Raw genomic sequence first — 21,131 nt, 5'->3', positions numbered from 1 at the left:
AACAATCTACTACACATTAATTTAGGTACACTAACACGGTAAACAGCCAAGTGCCATTATTTTGTTTACCATAATTTTTTATTATGCTAAAGATGTTGTGGCCCAATTGGCCCATAAGTAATACGTTTTTCAAGGTTTTTAAAAATGATTTTTGTATTTCGTGAGATTAAAATATGGTCATACAGAATTAGAAATATGGTATGTGCCTATGTACGTACTTAGTGGACGTGTGGTTCAAAGTTATAAATTATTTCATAATATCACTATACCCATAACTACATGCTGATAAAACTGTAATATCCCTGTTAATAATCTACCGCGTAATTTTATGGTCTTTAACAATTTAATTAGTAATAAATATTGTACGGTATGCTTAAATTACTTAAAAATAATTAAACATTCGTATTTGAAAAGAGACTAACTAGGTAAAATAATGTGGCTTCAATTTATTATTTTATCCATCTTATACGGTAAGGCTTATTATTTTATATAAACCCCTAAGATATTTTCGCTTAACTAGGGATTTCAATTTATTATTCGCATTACATTAATGAAATAATAAAATATACCTACATTACAGCGGTAGAGCTGGTTGCATCTAAAAATGTCACATTAGAAGCAGACATACATATGGACCCCACGTTCATTGAATTCGTAAAACAAGGCCTTGATGAGGAGCTGGAATTAGGATATAGACGTCAATCAGACGATGCTCCTATAATGGAGACAATTAAGGATAATGCTTTACATGAGCTATTAACGGAACACTTGCCTGATATAACTTCTGGGGGTAATTTAATTTTAGCGAGAATACGCAAATTCGAAGAAAGATCACAGCGGAAAGGAATCGATAGTATCCAAGCTATTGCTGACCATTTGCAAAAAAAACTTAACTTGACAGAAGCTGATTTGATTCCTATAGTAAAAAGGACAAAATCCGATTATATTACCATGTTAAAGAAATATTTTTCTGACCTTGAAAGGGAAAAACCTACTTATGAGGTAGATAAAGAATATATAATTTTAGACATGGTCAATGTTGTTTGTATGATTAGAGTCAAAATTGGGAAAAAACTCTTAAAGAAAATTCTTGCTTTGGCTAAAGATACAGATAATGAAGAAAAAGAAATACTGATTGACACGATTGGCATATTTAATGAAAATGATAAACGACAGGAAATCAACTTTATGTGTTCGAACTATAAAATTTGCAGACCAAGTCCTGCATTTTCAGACTACCTGTTCAAATTGTTAGACGAAGTTTTGAAACTGGACAACAGAAAATTTCAATATTGTCTTCATAAAATTTCACGATTCATACTTACTAAGAGATCATTCTTTGAAACGGTGTTAAGGGATAAAATTATTGCTTTTTTGGAAACAAAAATGACTAATATGTCATCAGCAAATATACATGAAATGAGAGAAGTCATATCATTTTTACATTCTATTATAATTCGACGGTACAAAATTAATCGTACAAATGATAAAAAATTGCAAGACAAGGCAAAATCTGCGTATATAATTATAGACATCGTTGATACTGCATTTGGAATAGATGGCGATGATATATATGGCACTCACATGGAGAAATGGATTTCATTACTCAGAGAATGGTCGGCCAATATGAGCGATGATATAGAGACAACGTTACAAGATTTAATACAATATATTGTTGAAGCTATGGCTTATAATTTCTCAAAACGTGCTAAAGAAGAAATAATGACATTGGCAGATATAATATTCTATGAGAACGTTGGAAAACAAAATAAAACGGAATATTTGTTGACTGAAGGGTCAAAGTTTGTCAAAGGATTGCTTCATCGTCGTGAGCCGAAAAAACTTTGGTAAAACCAACGTATGTGTGGATTCTTCTTAAATAGGTACCTACTTCAAATATGTTTAAAGTATTTTTCGTCGGTGCGATAGATTTAACAGTAAATACCTACGCGACACTGTGGCTACTGTTTTAAAAGTAACTGTGAGGTCTAAAAAAGTTTAAAAATGTTTGCTCGTCTCGCACATAATAAAATAAATATATATTGTCTTTAATTTCGATTTTAGTTTTATTCTATTTGTGACTGACTTTATTAGCTTGAAATCTACAAGTTTACCATACAATCTTGTTTCATTCAAAGCGATTCAGTATTGGGCTTGATGGGCTACCATCTACCATGACTACAATAATTTGATGATAGCACAGAATAAGTAATAGTACTACCGTAACTAATAGTACTATTCTTGCGTGCGCGCTTTAGACCAGACTACAGCAGAGATAGCAAACCTAAAACTAAAATGGTTATTACATAATTATATTATATAATAAATTAATTTTTCATGTCGGTACAATAGTTACGATGAATTAAGGCTATGCTTGATAGGAATCAGGTAAGTCATTCGTAGTAATTTCAATATGGCACTTTTATTTCACTAGATTTTAAGTATAATAAATCGCATAGTATTATAATATATTTGTCGTTTTCCAGCAAAAAGTCTCACTTTGTCGCTTGCCATAAGCTTTGACAGGTTATTTGTATATAGATACAAGCAAATCTCGTCCTTATGGTAAGCGACAAAGCGGGACCTTTGACTAGACTTAACCCAGTCATATTATAAAAAAATATTAGGTACCCTTTTATTTATTTTATTAGAGAACCAATGTTCACGTAACTCTAAGAATAAAGCCAACATACAACAAAAAGCTGCACTTATTATAGGTACCCATTTGATATTAATGTCACCTTTCATGCCGTGTTGTCAACGCTTGAACTGCTTGGAGCATAGGCAGGGTTGGCAGGAATAGATAGCGTCTGGCGGGCCCATCCGGACACATCTCGCGCGTTTATCGTGCGTCACACGCTTGCTAGCTTCAGTAAATATATGTATGGATTGCTTCCACAAGGCTCACATTGGTATTAATATCTAAAATAACTGATCCATGCTCAAATTCTCCTTTTTATGTAGAAACAAACATAATTACAAAAATGTGCCTATATGTTCAATAGGACTAATAGGAGTACAATAGACTATATGTATCTATACATACATAGGTATATTTTAATATGGTCGTCTGGTTACCGCCCACAAGACTAGTAAGTAATAGTAGTAGTTTAGTAATGGTAGTAGTAGTTTGTCTAAGATTATCCTATAATTTGTATAATACGAGTAGCTAATTTCGACTTCATTTCTCACTACGTCGATTGTTTGGAGATAAAATACTACTTATAGGATCCTTTCATTAAACAACGCACACTGTTTGTTTAATTTAATCTCCTTTTAATAAATTTAAATACCTAATATAAACAGTGCTTTATGTGACCAGTATTCTCAATATTTATAAAATGCATTAATGTCAGCAGTTGTTCGTAATGTCAAGGCTACGAACGGAAAATAAGAAAAATAAACAGTGTTTTGCTTTACACATAATGCGTCATGAATTATTTTTTACCTCATTTTTATGTGTTATCTATATCCTACTATATAATTTGTATGAAGCATAAATTCGATTTATGGATTTAGCACGGAATTATGTTTATCTTTGCATTTACAAAAAATGCTTTAAATCCCTCAAAATACAGTAATCAGCATAATTATAATCGTCCATCGAAATTAAATATTTACAGTCATATAAACTTTTTCGACTTATTTTTATTTTATTTGAAAATACCTCACAAAACATTAATTTTCTACAGTTCTCACCTACAAGCTTTCAGCCGAGTTGATGGGATCATCTAAACAGCAGGTCATGGACCGAAGGCATGCGCCACAAATAGCAGGCAAGTAAACATCCGCAACGGATTTAGAAGTTCCTTTGTGTTTTGTCTGAAATATGCCTTACCTGTCGAGACATTAACCAAAATATAGGAATAGATATACTTAAAGAAACCAACATTATATATATGTTGCAGTAAGATAGATAAAGCCGTTATATAGTTATAACCCTAGGGATATAATTATATGACGTAACATAGTTATATGAAAGCGATTTATTACTATCTTACTAGGTATATGACTATAATACGGCTTTAGTTTAGTGATATAGTTACATTACTGGATTAAGTTTAGTGATATAGTTATATTACTGGATTAAGTTTAGTGAAATAATTGTAGGTAGGAGTGCAGCGGTGCGGCGGAGGTATAGTTATATCCCTAGGGATATAGTTATATGCCGTATGGTACGTATAATCTTCATACAAAATTTCATTTAAATCGGTTCAGCGGTTTAAGTGTGAAAAGGTGACAGAGTTACTTTAGGATTTATAATAGTAGTAGGCATAGTATTAAGTATAACCAGATGCATAGATAATATTTAAATTGAAACGATATTAATCTACACAGTTTAAAAGATTAAGATTGCATTAGTTACAGGCGCTCCAAGTTCCAATGGCTATCAATGCGGTGTGAGCCGCAATTATTGCAGATTAGTCAAATGTAGTCCAACACCGTTGATATATGACGACTATTTAAATAGGTACAGCATTAATCGCGACCCAGGAATTAATAAGTTAATGACTTGATTAAAATCTAGCTCGGAACTTGCCTGTAGTGCAACATAAATAATTTTTAAGAAAAAAAAAACGACTTCTTTGGGGGCCGGTGAAAGATTATAGTAGATAGTACACTATGTAGAACCATGAACCACTATGTGGAGGTAAAACCACCCATTTTTCTACTAGCATTTCGCTTCTGTAATGGCTCCTCTACAGGATGGGCCAACGCCGGCCACTCCAAGGGACGCAGCCATGCGGTAGAAAGAGATAGCAATATTACTTGCTCCCTCTAACGCATAAATGCGTCCTTTGGAGTGGCCGGCGTTGGCCCATCGTGTAGAGGAGCCATAAGGGTCGTAGTTCTAGCCTAACCTAACCCACTTCTCAGATAGCAGTTCGGTTCTGTGAGGATCGCAGTTCATACCTAATCAAACCCACTTTTCAAGTAGCATTCCGTTTCTGTAAGGCTCGCAGTTTCAACCTAACCTAACCCTTGTTCGGTTCTGTGAGGATCGCAGTTCAAACCTAACCTAACCCACTTAATGGCGCATGCGGTGCGGTGTACGGGGGTTTAAGCGGGAGGGGTTAGTAAGATTGGCATCATCATACTTTATACCTACATTTTATGGTAGGTAATCATAGTGGTTTATTTAGTTAAGGTATCATAGTGGTTTTCCGGGCCAAGGTCCGGGTCCGAGTCCGGGTCCGAGTCCGAGTCCGAGTCCGAGTCCGAGTCCAAGTCCGAGTCCGAATCCGAGTCCGAGTCCGGGTCCGAGTCCGGGTCCGAGCCCGGGTCCGAGTCCAGGTCCGAGTCCGGGTCCGAGTCCGAGTCCGGGTCCGAGTCTGGGTCCGAGTCCGCGTCCGAGGCCGGGTCCGTGTCCGTGTCCGGATCCCAGATCGGATCCGAGTCCGGGTCCGAGTCAGGATCCGAGTTCGGGTCCAAGTCCGGGTCCGAATCTGGATCCGAGTCCAGGTCCGGGTCCGGGTATGAGTCCGAGTCCGGGTCCCAGTCCAAGTCAAAATCGAAATTCGTAATCACCAGACGTGTACCATGCGTCGTTGAAGAGTTCTGTTCTGGTCATCATCAGCAGTTCCACTTCATCAAATGCGACAGTTTTAAATGTAAATGCTTGATTTTATGATGAAAATACAGAAAATTCTATACGTATGCCTTTAAGATTTGAGGAGTTCCCTCGATTCCTTATGGACCCATCATCAAAACTCGAGCTTGACAAAAGTGTGGCTTAAAAACTTAACTTGCTTAACGAACATAACGAAGAGGAAGAATCGCCAAACGTGAACTATGCGTCGTTGAAGAGTTCTGTTCTGATCATCATCAGCAGTTCCACTTCATCAAATGCGACAGTTTTTAATGAAAATGCTTGATTTTCTGATGTAAATACAAAAATCTCTATACGCATGCCTTTAAGATTTGAGGAGTTCCCTTGATTCCTCATGGATCCCATTATCAGAACTCGAGCTTGACAAAAATGTGGCTTAAAAACTTAACTTGCTTAACAAACATAACGAAGAGGACAAATCGCCAACCGTGAACTATGCGTCGTTGAAGAGTTCCGTTCTGATCATCATCAGCAGTTCCACTTCATCAAATGTCACTTTTTTGGATGTATTTGCTTGATTTGTTGATAAAAACCCAAAAATCACTATATGTATGCCTTTAAGATTTGAGGAGTTCCCTCGATTCCTCATGGATCCCATCATCAGAACTGGGTTTTGACAAAAACGGGACCAATCTGTATGCATATACATTCAATCAAAAAAAGAATTTTCAAAATCGATCTAGTAATGACGGAGATATGGAGTAACAAACATAAAAAAAAATAAAAAAAAAATAAAAAAAAACATACAACCGAATTGATAACCTCCTTCTTTGAAATTTGGAAGTCGGTTAAAAAGTAGAAAATAAATGAGGGCGCTACTTCCTACGTAACTGTACACATTTTTGACATTTAGTATGGATTTTTATAGTTCAATTTAATGTAATTTATTTTATATCGCACTATATAAGGCTTCGGTGAAATAAAATATCTGTTTTAAATTCAGTTATCCACAATGTTTCAAAATTATCGACAAGCAATCCACCAAAGGCAGTTCCAATACTTCCAATATCAGTATCAATATCAATGTATAATACCTACAAATATTATGACGTGGGTGTGCATTCAATTATTATACATTTTATACATATGTTACAACAAGTGACATTAAATAAGACAAACACTGAGTCCTGTTTACGAGTAATTGAAAAACTTGCTTGGGCGCAAATGAAATGCAAACTATTTACTCGTGTAGAGAAAAGTACACTCTACTAATTTTAACTGGGGTTTTCGTTCACATTTGTACTTTGTCTACACACGCATTTATGTTATGACCCTACGTGTAAAGATTTGATAGGCATAAATCTCGGCTTTGGGATGACAATGATAATACTTACAATTAAACCTTGTTAAATTCACTTTATAATTTTATATTTATTTAAGTAAGTAAATATTCTTTATTGCACCAATATATCTTATCTTTATTTTATTTCTAATATGAAAATCATTAATATATTGCATTATGTATCTGTAATTGTCGATATCTAATAATATAAATTCAATAATATGTACAAAACAAAGAAAAAAAAAACATGCGCAAAAAATTGATCTTTTTACACATGTATTGAAAATGCAGTTTATATTACCGTTGAGTGTACGCAAGTCAAGCCAGTGCCGGTAAACATTGACTTGGTGCAGTGCACACAAGCCGAGGTTGACGATCTGTCACGTCACGTGGCCTGACGTTTGTCATCACAGGGCTAGGGCATGGTGCAAAATATTAAATATTTGTTTAAAATGTGATATGTGATTAGAATTATTGGTCAGTTTTTATCGTTATTGAAAATTATATACCTAAAGAAGAAAGGAGAGCTATCCTGAACACAATCGCAAACAGACGCGGAAAAATGATTGGATACTTAATACGACACGACCACTTCTTTAAAAGTATCCTGAAGGGCCGGATAGAACACAAGCGGGGAAGAGGAAAACCCAGACGCTGCTTTTTGGAGCAAGTCAAAGAACAAGTGGGGGTCGTGTCGTATCAAAAAGTCAAAGAGCTGGCGCAAGATAGGGAAAGCTGAAAGATACTCCTCCGACAAGAGAATAACTCTTAAGTTAATGATGATGATGATTACCTTAATTAAATGACCTTAATTACATTTCGATAGAATTATTAAGCAAAATAAGTTTAACACATACGTCGCAGATAATTTACTCAGAAATTGCATCAAAGTACATAAATAGGAGGTGCCTATCGCGTGTGATAAATCATAAACGTCAAAGAAACATCAAGTCAAAACAAACAAAGATAAAAGATAAGGCGGCTGCCATTGTCTCAGTCGCACACGGGCCATGGACAATTTCGGTTACCGCGAGATGGCTTGGCCAGCCTCCTCCACTGCGTCATCGGCCCGACTTTTGTCTCGATCGCGTACGGCTACTAGTAGTAGCTTCAACTCCAGAAATCGAGATGAAGACTTTCCCTTCAACACTACCTACAGGTACTTACGGAGCCTCGATTTGGTCGAGGGTTCTCGAGAACAAGGAAAAGAATATTTATTTGTCGGACCTTCTCCACCCGCCGAAGATATGTCCAATATGCATCAGAGTTTTGTGATTCTAGCACCGGATCCAGAAGCTAAGTTAACCGAAGAAACTATCAGACGGGGCTTGTGCGAACGTGCTTTTACATTGGGTGCCGGAAGGTTCTTTGATGACATCGAATGCGGGTTGATCACGGCAGACAACATTGAGGATCACATTTGTTCTGCTCCGGAAGGGGTAGTCAATTTGACCTTGTTATGGGCGGCATTTTTGTCACGGGATGATTTGCTACCTTCCATTTTTAATGTTGGAGCGGACATTCACTTCGCGGAACCGATGGGTCTCACAGCCTTACATCTTGCTGCGTTTAGCGGTGCAGGAAGATCAGCTTTATTCCTGCTTTCTCGTGGTGCCGATCCAGACTTTGCTCCTAAATACTTCGCTCCTCTGCACTGCGCTGCATTCGGAAATTCACTGGAAGTAGCTGAAATTTTAATTGCAAACGGCGCTTCCTTGCATGCAGTCGTACAACGAACTGGTTGTGAAGATAATCTCGTTCACTGTGCAGTACGATGTAATGCTGTCGAATGCATGGAATTGTTTATAGATAAGGGTGTCGATCCCTGTTTTACAACATCAGGGGGCTTTAATGCTCTACATTTGGCAGCAGAACTAGGGTCACAACGTTGCCTGGCTTTCTTATTAAAAGAAACTAAGATTCCTATTAACGGAATGATAAAACAGAGAGATAGAGAATGCACACCTTTACATCTGGCTGCTGCGAGAGGCTTTTCTGATTGCGTGGAACTACTGTTGTCGGAAGGTGCTAAAGCTACTACAAAAAATTACAAAGGATTCACAGCATTGCATCTAGCCGCTATGTGCGGTAGTTTGGAGTGCGTTGAATTGTTACTCAGGGACGGAAACGCTGACCCAAATGCTGAAGATTACACTCAACGTACGCCAGTGCACGCCGCAGTCAGTAATTCTGAACGCTCATGTGAAATCATTGAAATGCTCGCAAGTTGGGGCGCACAGATTAATAAGAAAGATATAAACGGATATTCTCCACTTCACACTGCGGCAAAAGATGGCTTAACGCCCTGCGTTGAGACTTTGATAGTCCTTGGGGCAGACGTAACATCGAAATCAAAGAAAGGGCATACAGCATTAAGTGTGATCGCAAGAAAGTCACCTAAATCTTTAGTATTTCTGAGGCATAATTTAGATTGTGGGATTACTCTTAGTTATCCCAAAGAAAGTAACGAAGAAGTTCAAGTGGAATTTGATTTCGGTCGCCTTTTGAAGTTTTCTTATCCTCGCGAGATTACATACTTAAATAGTTTGATCGATGAAGGTCAAAAAGATATCTTACTTCATCCTCTATGTTCGGCATTTTTATTTATGAAGTGGAGGAAGATTAGGAAGTTTTATTTAGCGAGACTCATCTTCTGTTTTCTGTTTGTCTCTTTTTTATCAATTTATGTACTAACCGCTGTACGTAAAACGTGCAAAGGGGCATTCTCAACAAAATATGGCGTAAAAAATGAGCTTTGTCAACCTGGATCGATTTTAGGGAAAATTTTGGAAGACAACCCGATACAATTTGAGAGATGGGTGTTAATGGCAATCACAGCTTTTGAGATATTACGAAAATTAACGGGTATTACTGGTTACTCAACTTTTTGGCAATATTTTACTACGTTTGAGAATTTGATGGAATGGTTTGTCCTACTCTCTGTATTTTCGCTATACAATATTCACAAAGATTACAGCTGGCAAAACCATGTTGGGGGTTATGCTGTTTTAGGGGCATGGACAAACTTAATGTTAATGATGGGTCAACTCCCGATGTTCGGCGACTACGTCGCTATGTACCAAAAGGTCTTGAAGGAGTTCTTAAAGTTGTTGTTGGCATATATTTGTTTACTACTCGGGTTTACTATTTGTTTTTGCGTAGTTTTTCCCAATGAAGAGATGTTTGCCAATCCCTTAATGGGTTTTATTAGCACAATGGCAATGATGGTGGGGGAACTAAATTTAAATATCCTGCTCAATGCCCCTGAAGGAGAAGATCCACCTTTAGTATTTGAATTATCATCTCAAATAATTTTTATACTATTCCTTATGTTTGTAACAATTATTCTTATGAATTTGCTCGTCGGTATTGCCGTCCATGATATCCAAGGCCTTAGAAAAACTGCAGGTTTGTCAAAGCTTGTACGGCAAACAAAATTGATCCTTTTTGTCGAAATGGGTATGTTTAGCTGCTGGTTGCCAAGATGTCTGCACAAGTATGTCTATAGAACCGCTCTTGTATCTCCTGAAGCAGGAAAGGTCATATTAAGTGTAAAAGCTTTAAACCACAGAGAAAAACGTTTACCAACAGACATAATGATGGCCGCTTACGAACTAGCACAATTAAACAAAATGAAAACAGGAAAATCTGTCCAAGAAGTTTTATACAAAAACAAATATTCGTCAAAGTTCAAAAAAGGACATGAAATTGAAGATCAAAATTTCAATATAGAGATTAAAGGTATGCAGGAGAAAATAGACCAGACTACATTTAATCTGAAAAAGATCGATCAGGAGATGAGGCATCTAAACATATTATTGATGGAACAGCAGACATTGTTGCAGAATTTATTGAAAAATTCTGAGCGAGCGACGTTGTTCACGGCTTCTGCAGCATACAATGATTCTCCGGTATTCTTTTCCTATGATCCTCAAAAATAGTCTACAATAAATTCGGTATATTTATTATCCACTATACTTATTCTATAATATGAAACCTTATAGAATATATCAGAATATTGTTGATTTAAATTATAGCGGCAACAGAAATACATAATCTGTGAAAATTTCAACTGTCTAGCTCTCACGGTTCGTGATATACAGCCTGGTGACAGACAGACGGACAGACGGACGGACGGACAGCGAAGTCTTAATGAGCCCACTGATTAACAGTCCGCCGGACGATATCGGCCTGTCAGTTGTTCGGAACTGTCAAAATTTGTTCTAACTGACAGGCCGATACCGTCCGGCGGACTGTTAATTAGTGGGCCTCTTTAGTAATAGGGTCCCGTTTTACCCTTTGGGTACGGAACCCTAAAAACCTAAAGTAGGTATTTATGAGTTAGTTTGGAATCATATGCAGATCATAAAATGTTATCGGTTTATGTGTATATATGTAATTATAAGGTATATTTATATAAAGTAAGAAATATTGTATATTTAAAAAAAAAATGGTAATTTGCTAAACCCTAAGGATAGAATTAATAACGTGCCTGAAATAAATCGATTTTATTTGATATTGCTTATTTCAACAAGTGCGAAAAAATATTAAATAGGAAATTCATAACGAGTGGTGATGGTGTGGGAGTGTTTTTAATTAATTGTCCTTATTAGCTTGTTTTTTTAGCATTAGAAAAGGATAAACAATCTTGACATGTATTTTAATTGAAAAAGACGTTTTAAAAATAAGTCACGGCAAATATGTAACAATTATGAATCTAATACGATCATTTATATTCTTTAGCTTTCATAAGTAATAATATCTGATTTTTAAAAAGCGCTTTTCAATTAAAAGACATGTCAAGATCGCTTACCCTCATTTTAATGGTAAAAAAACGAACTATAATCCCCTGGACTAAGTCATAGTTTATGAAGTCATGCTAAATAATAATAGAGGTGAGGCATTAGATGACTTTTCTCTAGGAACGAGTACACAAATATGTCAGACTTAACTAACCGCACAGGAATGCGGATGCGTATGCGCACACCTAATTGCTTATAAGGGCATCATAATGTCCATTAATTGTGAGAGATACATCGCGTGTACCAAGAAATCGTTTCTGACAGAGCCAGGTGCGAATAGGCAGGAATAGTTAGACGTAGGTTTTTTGTTGTAACTTGACACGCAATAACTTACGTAAGTAATAGGACTAATAGGTATACATGTTGTTTTAAGCTGAGATTAGTTCTGTATAGTTTAGGTAAAAAATTGAAGAAACAAAACATTTAACTCTCCTTTAGGTGTACACGTACTTTCTAAACTAAAAGGTTTACAATGTGCAATCAGCTGATGTCATATATTTTTAGAGTTATTTTTACTTTTTTTACGCCACACGCGCCAGTCATTATAAAATTGTTTCCTGTGCGAATCTCTTATTAGTAATAAGAGAATAACAGAATTAGGTAATAAGTTATTCCCCTCATTATCATCAGATTGAATGCTCAGTTATATGCCACCTTGCCACCAATGACAAGCTGTACCGATCCGTGGATAACACAGATAAGCTCCATGGATATTGATGATCGCACCGTATAACGTTCCTCGTTAAGTACATTCGATTGGACAGACGAAGAAAAGGTACTTAAATGGGTTAATCTTTATTACACCTCTAGGGTTGTAGGGCCTTTAACGCTCTACAAATAGAAGAATAATTCTAAGCTCTGCGTTCCCAGACATACCACTATATAAAGTAAAAATAATTTCCTCTAATGAACACTCGATTTAGCCAATTAATTACAAATATGCCCTTTAATGACCCAATAAATAAAAATCACGACCTGTCACATAGTTTTATAATGGTATAAGAAGTAAAAAGTTAGTGTTGGGACATGAGGATTACCTATAATTTAGATGCCAACAGTACAACTGGTAACGCTACTATACTCTGTATCTTTTATATATGTATTTAGGTACTTAAATAAAAGTAAACAAATAATTTGTACATTTTCGGGAAGTTGTAACATTTATTGATTAACCAACCAAATACAAAACCACCTGGATCTGTCACTGAACGATCTGACTTTAGCCCACATTATTTGATCATGTAATGTTTTCATCTACCTTCAACTGGCTTAAGAAGCCACTTGAGGGTAGATTTTGTTTAAGTTTTTAAATACCTAAAGATACAGAGTATAGTATCGTATCAAAGCAACGTACGTTGTCATACTCGGTTTGTTTTAATTTTTAATTCATACGAATTTCATTTCCAATATGCAAATCAACATAGGTTCATATAAATGTAGTTACAACCTAGTCATAAATATGGACATAGTACCTACAATAAAATAATACCAATATTAAGAGCAACTGAATACAAAGTTAAACGTCAAATTTCTTTACATTGTCTTTAAAATTTTGAAAAAAATTTCTAACAGTTAATTTCGGTACTTAATACTTTTTGTTTTCTCAACACTAGTTGATTAGCTGAATGCCTCGCGTGCCGGGACCAGTCGGCGACCGACAGAAGTGAATCAGGCGCAACCGATAACAATTAAACAAAAATGCAGTAATGGCGTAGCTACGCTGCCCTGCTAAATAATACCTAAGTAGGTTCACTTTGCAAAAAGAAATGAGTTTAAATTTTTTTTTATAGATTTAATTTTTTTGTAAATCAAAGGAGAAAATATTCGCCCAATTCGGATGTACCTATAAATAATAAGTTTATATACGTAATGACAATGATCATTTCCCCATATCTTAGGGTTGCAAATGTCACGCTTCAAAATAATTTGTAAATATAATGTTGTAATTTAGGGAAGCATATTAAAACGAAACGATCACTCTACCTCTACCCTCTAGGCCCAAGCACAGAATAAATAATAGTACTAGGTATAGAAGACTAACTCTCTAACAAAACGCGTCTGTCACGATCAGCACAGATATGGCCGCCACGCGCGGCTTATGACAAACCCCAAAATTGGGGTCGAACGGATGGACTTTTAGCTACTGGTAGCAAAGCGACGAAATCGCGGAGTGAGCCACGCCTGGCCCAAGGCAATCTTAATTCTGGATGTCTAGTCAACCATGTGACTAAAACCAGTGACACCGTAGTCACCGTCATCTTTATGACTCTACATATATCGTAACATAACGATGTAATCACGACCTAGACTATTCCAAAAATATACCAACGTATTTATAAAAACGAATAAATTAATCGTTAAAAAAATTTGCCCAACATATAATCAGATTCGAACCATGAGTTTAAGAATAGATTTAAATGTAAAACAGCATACCTGGGCTATACGGTAAAAAAATGTTAATAAGAGCAAAATACTCGTAAGTTTGGTTTGCACACACCTGTCTATATCCATTGCAATCCTCGCTATCAGGTCATTATATTTAGTACATTCCGCGGTGTCCACTGCAGGGCATCAAATGCTTTATGCTCGTCAGTCGTGATTAAATTGTGCATTTGGTTGATTAATGCCCGTAGGTCCGGTTCGAAATAACTCGGCGCTGGCGTCTCGTGCTCGGTCCACACTGGCTCGTCAAAGATAAATAGGAATTCAAAGTCTAATAAGATGACAACAATGTAGCCTAACATGGATGTAGTACAGTCAGCAGCAATAGGTGCTAAGCGGGCAAGGTGTTCAAAATGATCTTGACGCAACTGTATTGTTAAGAGAATAAGAGCGCGCCAAGGTAATTTTGAACTCCTCGCCCGCTTAGCAACTTCTGCTGCTGACTGTTCGTGACTTCCACACAAACTTCTTTCCTTCTAATAAAAACCGGGCAAGTGCGAGTCGGACTCGCGCACGAAGGGTTCCGTACCATAATGCGAAAAAAAAAAACAAAAAAAAATCAAAAAAATAAACGGTCACTCATCCAAGTACTGACCACTCCCGACGTTGCTTAACTTTGGTCAAAAATCACGTTTGTTGTATGGGAGCCCTATTTTATTCTGTTTTTAGTATTTGTTGTTATAGCGGCAACAGAAATACATCATCTGTGAAAATTTCAACTGTCTAGCTATCACGGTTCGTGAGATACAGCCTGGTGACAGACGGACGGACGGACGGACGGACGGACGGACAGCGAAGTCTTAGTAATAGGGTCCCGTTTTACCCTTTGGGTACGGAACCCTAAAAATTAACAGTGTCTTGTCTATCCGTTATCTTGGTTATCCTATATTTTCAAACTCGCACAGTGACATTGACAACCGGCATCATGGGTGGGACAGCAATATAATTATGCGCGTGCAATAGAGATAGCAACAGGTGGGATCACTGTACGAAAATCTATCTCGAAAGCGTCTCTGCTTTAGACGCAACGACGCTGCAATGCAAGTCGAGTGGTACAGACTTTTATTCTAACTATAATGGGCAGAAATAGGTCATACGAGATAAATCGATTCAATGTTATTCATTTTTCAACCAATTTTCTTTAAATTCCTGTAAAGGGCATACATAACTTGTAACAAAATTCTATCGGTAGCTAGTTTCATTGACATTTTATTACTATGTAGGTAGTTACATTGGACATTAACTTGCCTAGATATCAGTATCGCAGAAATTTGGATAGGTCATTCAATCATTACTATTTAATTATATTTTCTAATTATACTCATAGGCACATAACCTAGTCGATGTTCAGTTTATACTACTTAAATTATTATTTTAAATTGAATAACACTAATCGTATGTGTAATCGGCATCATGCCGTGTATAAATACGCGCGATGCGCCGTGAATCAGTGCGCACAAATAGATGCGCGTACGCACCGTCGTCACGCACCATTTTTAGTGCGCAAGTATGTATTAATAAATGAATAAAGCACACTAATAATCAAATTAGACCCATAATAAATTTAAAAATGTTCTCAGATATTTGTGGAAAATTTCATGATAATATTCTGGAACAGAAATCTATCTCCTTACCAGACCTATCTAAAGTTTTTCCTAGTAGAATTGCCATTTTGGAAACTTAGCAGAGGTGAAAAACAGTTTTTTTGGGTTAATAGTACATTATTGCAGAGGCCGGGAAAGGGCAATTCGTGGATGAGTTTCGATTTTGTCGGACGACGCGAAGCGGAGTCCGACAAAGAAGACGAATCCACGAATTGCTATTCCTGCCGAGGCATATATAGTGCTTTTCTCCAAACATGCGAGGAAATAAGCTAAAATAATTATTATTTAAGCATCAAGCATCACTCAAATCAAACCTTCACATCCAAAATGTCAAAAACAATTTCCCTCTTTAATTAATTTTTAAAAGTTAAAGGCACAAACTTATTCTGCCATTCAGTACCATTCAATATTCGTTCATTCAATATAATTGCGCAATATAGTTTGTCAAACCAACTTTTCAGTCAGTAAGAACCAGGAAAACTACACCCATCCTTTTCTTTTGGGTGCTAGTAATAGTGTAAGACAAAGATAGTATGATTCTCTTTGTCTATGTTTGAAATGAGAAAGTCCTTTGACAAACTATGTAAGCTTTATGAACACGGATGAGATTTAAAAAAAATATAAAAATAATCTTTGATTTTATTAAGCAGTATTCGCACGATCATACACGTGAAATGATAGCTGATCGGGTCGTGTAGAAGCGGCTCGCGGCAATAATAATTGGATGTTTGCGTTTTTTATTATTAAAAAGTAAAAAACACTTGTAGGCAACTCACATAACGTGATTACGTAATTATTATTATTACAAGTAATATTATGTAATCATTTATACATTCATATATAATATAAACATACACACACACTGACATCTTGCCGTGTCGGATGACGTACGCACGCCGGTCGTGCTGTGGAAACCCGGCCACGGAACTGGTTTATGTTGTTGTCGAGTGCGCCCGCGCTGCACTCACGCCAGCCAGTCATGATTCGGCCTTTGTTCTATGACTTGCCGTCGCTTGATATTTATTTGTATTTTTGCTTTCGCGCTTGTGTTATTTGTTATTTGTGCTTGCTTAAAAACTGTGCTTTCGCTGTGTACTATTCTTCTTCCTTCATGTGAACTTTCTGTGTTGTATTTGTGAAATATAAAAACTGTCAAAACATCTGGATTTTTACTGCTTCACTAACCGGACGATATAAGTAGAAGGTAATAGAAGACACTATAATACTACAACTGGTGACCCCGAGCAAGAACATTTATTGATAATATGGGTGGTGGTGGAAATGACAAAACCGTCACCAGCGGCAATGGCGGCGAGCAGGCGCAACAAAATAACGGAGGATCTGTTTCCACTGCACTAAATTTGACGTCATCAGAAATTTTTTTTGACGTACGCACGACCGGCGTGCGTACGTCATCCGACACGGCAAGATGTCAGTGTGTGTGTATGTTTATATTATATATGAATGTATAAATGATTACATAATATTACTTGTAATAATAATAATTACGTAATCACGTTATGTGAGTTGCCTACACACTACAGTAATAAGTTATTACTGTAGTGTTTTTTTACTTCCCGTGCGCTAGAACAGGACAGCGATAGTTTGATGTTTTTTAATTAGAGTTTGACATTAACGAAGAACTTTCCGTACTATTTTTGCTACAGTAAGGTGAACATTTCCGAGCATATTGGAGAAAAATATTTTTTCTAGGTACTACTTTTTCCTAATCAGAACACGATACCTACCGAAATATACGAAATATACACTTGACCACAGAATAAATAATAGTACTGGTACAGAAGACTCACTCTCTAACAAAACGCGTCTGTTACGATCAGCATAGATATGGCCGCTTGGTGGCGACAGCGCCACGCGCGGCTTATGGCTTTCCCCAAAATTGGGGTGGAACGCATGTACTTTTAACTACCTGTAGCAAAGCGACGAAATCGCGGAGTGAACCACGCCTGACTTGACTGAGAACTTTTCTGATGGTTGTCAATGTAGCAGTCGCTATCAAACTTGGATGATTTCTTCGAAGCTTTAAATTGTCTCTGAATAAACATGGGAGTCAAATCGGTTGTCTTTATTAACATTAGTTAACATTTAATGATTTTTTTTTAATGGGCCCCTGCCCACAAAATATTACAATAAAAACATTGTAACAACTTACGGGACTAACGCCACCTATGAGTGAACTTTGGAACTCTTACTAAATCCTCAACTGTAGTTGCGATTCCGCGAGCTTAGCTTTCATAATTATTAGTATGTTACATGCCCGCTAGATGGTGTGAAGATTCGAAGAGATGTTTAATTTTTTTTTTATGTAAATGGGTTGGCCAATAATGAATACTAATAAGTTTAATATATTTTTTTGGCAAATAAGCCAATCAAATTAGATTCCCAGTAAGCTGGAAATCGTTTTAACACCTTCATTTAGTCCTAAATGTGTGTAATCCGAGTTTGCGCAATTACAGTGTTAACCGTGGTAATTGGAGTGTGCTTCATTACTATATACTTACATAAATAGTACATTACTACAGAGGCCGGGACGAAAGGGGCAACCCCATTTCCCGCCGAGGTATGTATAGTGCTTTTCTCAAACATGCAATGAAATAAATAAAATAAAAAATCCACGAAACCCAAGTTTTATTTATAGAAAAAACTAAAAGTAAACTACACCCAAAATATAACCAACACGTACCTAGCTATATCAATCACGCGTATGTTTTGTTTTACACGAGTCGTGTATTTTTACTACTTACCCGTATATTTTCACGTATCTTTGATTTTTTCGCCTTGTATCCGTCTGACTGTCGTTTTTGTAACATAAGTTTACATAGTCTTTTATGTTGATATCATGTTTCACATACATCGTTGCTTTATGCATGGAGTAAATAAGTATAATTTCCACAGTGTTGACGAATTTGTAGTTACAATTATTTAAAATATGCCACAAAACTGTTTCTAATAAACTGTAAGCCATTTTTCTTAGTTTCTCAAATAATAAAATTGCCATCAGCAACCATATACATACTTCGTCTTTGACTTGGCGGCAGATGCAGCAAGTTATTTAAAATCAATTCTGCTTACGCTGCCAATTCCAACACCTACGATTACAATTAATATTAATTTCATTATTTCGTCGGAACTCATTTAAAGTCAAAAAATCAACAACGCACCATAAATCCAATAAAACAGAATGAATATTTTTCAACTTTACCTCCATAACATTTAAAAAATATAAACTACGCGTGTTTGAGTAGACCTTTTTACCGCTAACGTTTAGATGAAATATTTTAAATGTTTTTATTTGTGTAGTTAAATTTATAATTTAAAATTATAAAATTATAGAATGTATTATTTATTAAGTTCATGTTGATTTTATACAAATAAAACTGCAAATTATAGCAAACATTGTTTTTTGTTTTTTTTTTATAGGCGTAGTGGCAGAGTGTCATTACGAACCATAAAGCAAATACTGCCTCTAGTTTTTTTTAATGGATGAATGCCACGATGCTTTGTCACAAATATCTGTGAAATGAAAATTAAAAAAAAGGACTTTTCCGGCCTAGGCCTGCAAGATGACTGTGTATGAAATTCCATTAACGACCTTTTGTCCTAGCCGCACCTGAAACGTCATACTTCGCAGCCTATTATAAGGAACATAACATCAATATTTCATTGCATGTTTGAGAAAAAGATATTAGGTTTCCATACTCAATCATTTACAATTTCAAAATACCTAGTAGTTAAACAGCGATTTCGACGATCCAATTAGTGTATGCGACGTTGGTGCTAACACCCGGGAACGTCTCATTGGCGCAGCCATGGCCCCACGACACGATTCCCACCAAGATGGTCAATCCGGTGACCGGTCGCATCCTTGTAGTACAGCGGGCCGCCAGAATCACGTGCAAAAGACCTGGCCCCAATTTCACCACGGCTACAATTGTCAAGCGACAGGTGACATATTACAATTTTATAAAATATTTTCAATAGAAATACTTACAAACATGACAGGCATTTTGCTACAATTGTATGTATTACAATTATGTTGTGAAACAAGAACTATTTTTTCTAGTCGACATATTTGTAGAATTATTGGTGAATCTTGACAGGAAATGAGTTATATGTCGGAATTTCGTGACAATTGTCGTGTTTCTTGTGACAATTGTCATAAACTTAGCAAGAGAGATATCTGTTTTTTTCCGATATAATAAGTTCTTTTTAAATAATACAATGACGGTGGCAAACAGGAATACGGTCCGCCCGATGGTAAGCGGTAACCGTAGCCCATGGATGCCTGTGACGTCAGCAACGGTGAGGTTTTACAATTGTCGCACCTGTCACCGTGGTGAAATTGGGGCCAGGGGGCCGATTTTTGAATTTCGATCGTTCGATTTCGTCACTCGAAAATCGGTGGAAAACAGCGAAATGCTAATTTTTTAAATTCGAGCGATTAAAATTGGGAATCTAGTGGTATTGACCACTCGTTTTCAATTTTATTAGTAGAATTTAAATGCCTAGTAGTGGAGATATTATTGAATGAAATACCTACACGAAATCGAGCGGTCGAATTTAAAAAATCGGCCCCTAGCGCAGATTTCAATTACAATATTCAATTTCAATTATTTATTCATAAAATTTACATTTTATACGTCATTAAAGATCATGTTCTCAGTAACCGCAAAATTATGTTTGATTTTGGGTGATAAATATTTAATAACATTCATTTGGATTTGATTTTATTTAATAGAACCGTTTTTCCCCCGAAGGGTAAAAAACGGATATTTAGGTTCCTGCCGAAGCTTGAACCACATTATGAGATAACACCCTTGTAACTCAGCCCTAATCAAGCGAATTCATCAACTAGTAGCGCCATCTATCGCGCCACTCAAGTACTAATGTCGCCCGGTTGCCAGCGCTCGGCTGCTTTCTCTTCAGTACCACATAAGCCGGCAAGGCCCTTAGGTGTGGTTCAAGCTTCGGCAGGAACCTAAATATCCGTTTTTTACCCTTCGGGGGAAAAACGGTTCTATTTAGGTGTCCGTGCCTTCGCTTGAACCACATTATGAGACGTGTTTAAACCTCTGCCGGCGCTGGTCCGGGCGTACTGTGACTGATAATATTTATTATTTATGCAAAAATCACATAATAAGAACGTGGTCTTGAAATTTATTCTATATAGATATACTAAAGGATTGTTTGCATCAAACTAGATTTTCCTTATTTGAAATTACCGATAGATGAGACAATTGTTAGCACTGACTGGCAACATAAGTTATCCGTTGCGACTATAAAATTACTTAACTTTTTATATAAAACAAAACTGTGTAATTATTAGTTGAAAAACTGTCCCTAAAATCATAATTAAAGATATAAGAAGG

At 36.5% G+C, this 21,131-nt stretch overlaps 2 protein-coding genes across 2 annotated transcripts; both read left to right on the top strand.

Moving 5' to 3' along the window:
- Positions 1–346: 346 nt before the first annotated feature.
- On the top strand, positions 347–1,983 carry LOC134671138 (uncharacterized). Its single transcript, XM_063528911.1, has 2 exons — positions 347–470; positions 581–1,983. Exons 1-2 carry the CDS (start codon positions 434–436, stop codon positions 1,849–1,851), a joined length of 1,308 nt encoding a protein of 435 aa, XP_063384981.1. The 5' UTR covers positions 347–433; the 3' UTR covers positions 1,852–1,983.
- Positions 1,984–7,851: 5,868 nt separating this feature from the next.
- LOC134666317 (transient receptor potential channel pyrexia-like) lies at positions 7,852–10,860 on the top strand. Its single transcript, XM_063523467.1, has one exon. It carries the CDS (start codon positions 7,904–7,906, stop codon positions 10,832–10,834), a length of 2,931 nt encoding a protein of 976 aa, XP_063379537.1. The 5' UTR covers positions 7,852–7,903; the 3' UTR covers positions 10,835–10,860.
- The last annotated feature ends 10,271 nt before the right edge of the window (positions 10,861–21,131 follow it).

Source organism: Cydia fagiglandana, chromosome 1 (genome assembly GCF_963556715.1).
Source record: "Cydia fagiglandana chromosome 1, ilCydFagi1.1, whole genome shotgun sequence".
In the NCBI taxonomy this organism is placed as follows: domain Eukaryota; kingdom Metazoa; phylum Arthropoda; class Insecta; order Lepidoptera; family Tortricidae; genus Cydia; species Cydia fagiglandana.
Note: the sequence above shows the minus strand (reverse complement) of the source record. Positions and strands in the feature narration are given on the sequence as shown.

What these genes read in the sequence shown, in the direction of transcription:
- LOC134671138 (XM_063528911.1), top strand. Translation starts at nt 434, where the DNA reads ATGTGGCTTCAATTTATTATTTTATCCATCTTATACG. An exon ending in TATTTTATCCATCTTATACG is followed by an intron (nt 471 to 580) that starts GTAAGGCTTATT and finishes CCTACATTACAG; the next exon opens with CGGTAGAGCTGGTTGCATCT.
- LOC134666317 (XM_063523467.1), top strand. Translation starts at nt 7,904, where the DNA reads ATGGACAATTTCGGTTACCGCGAGATGGCTTGGCCAGCCTCCTCCACT.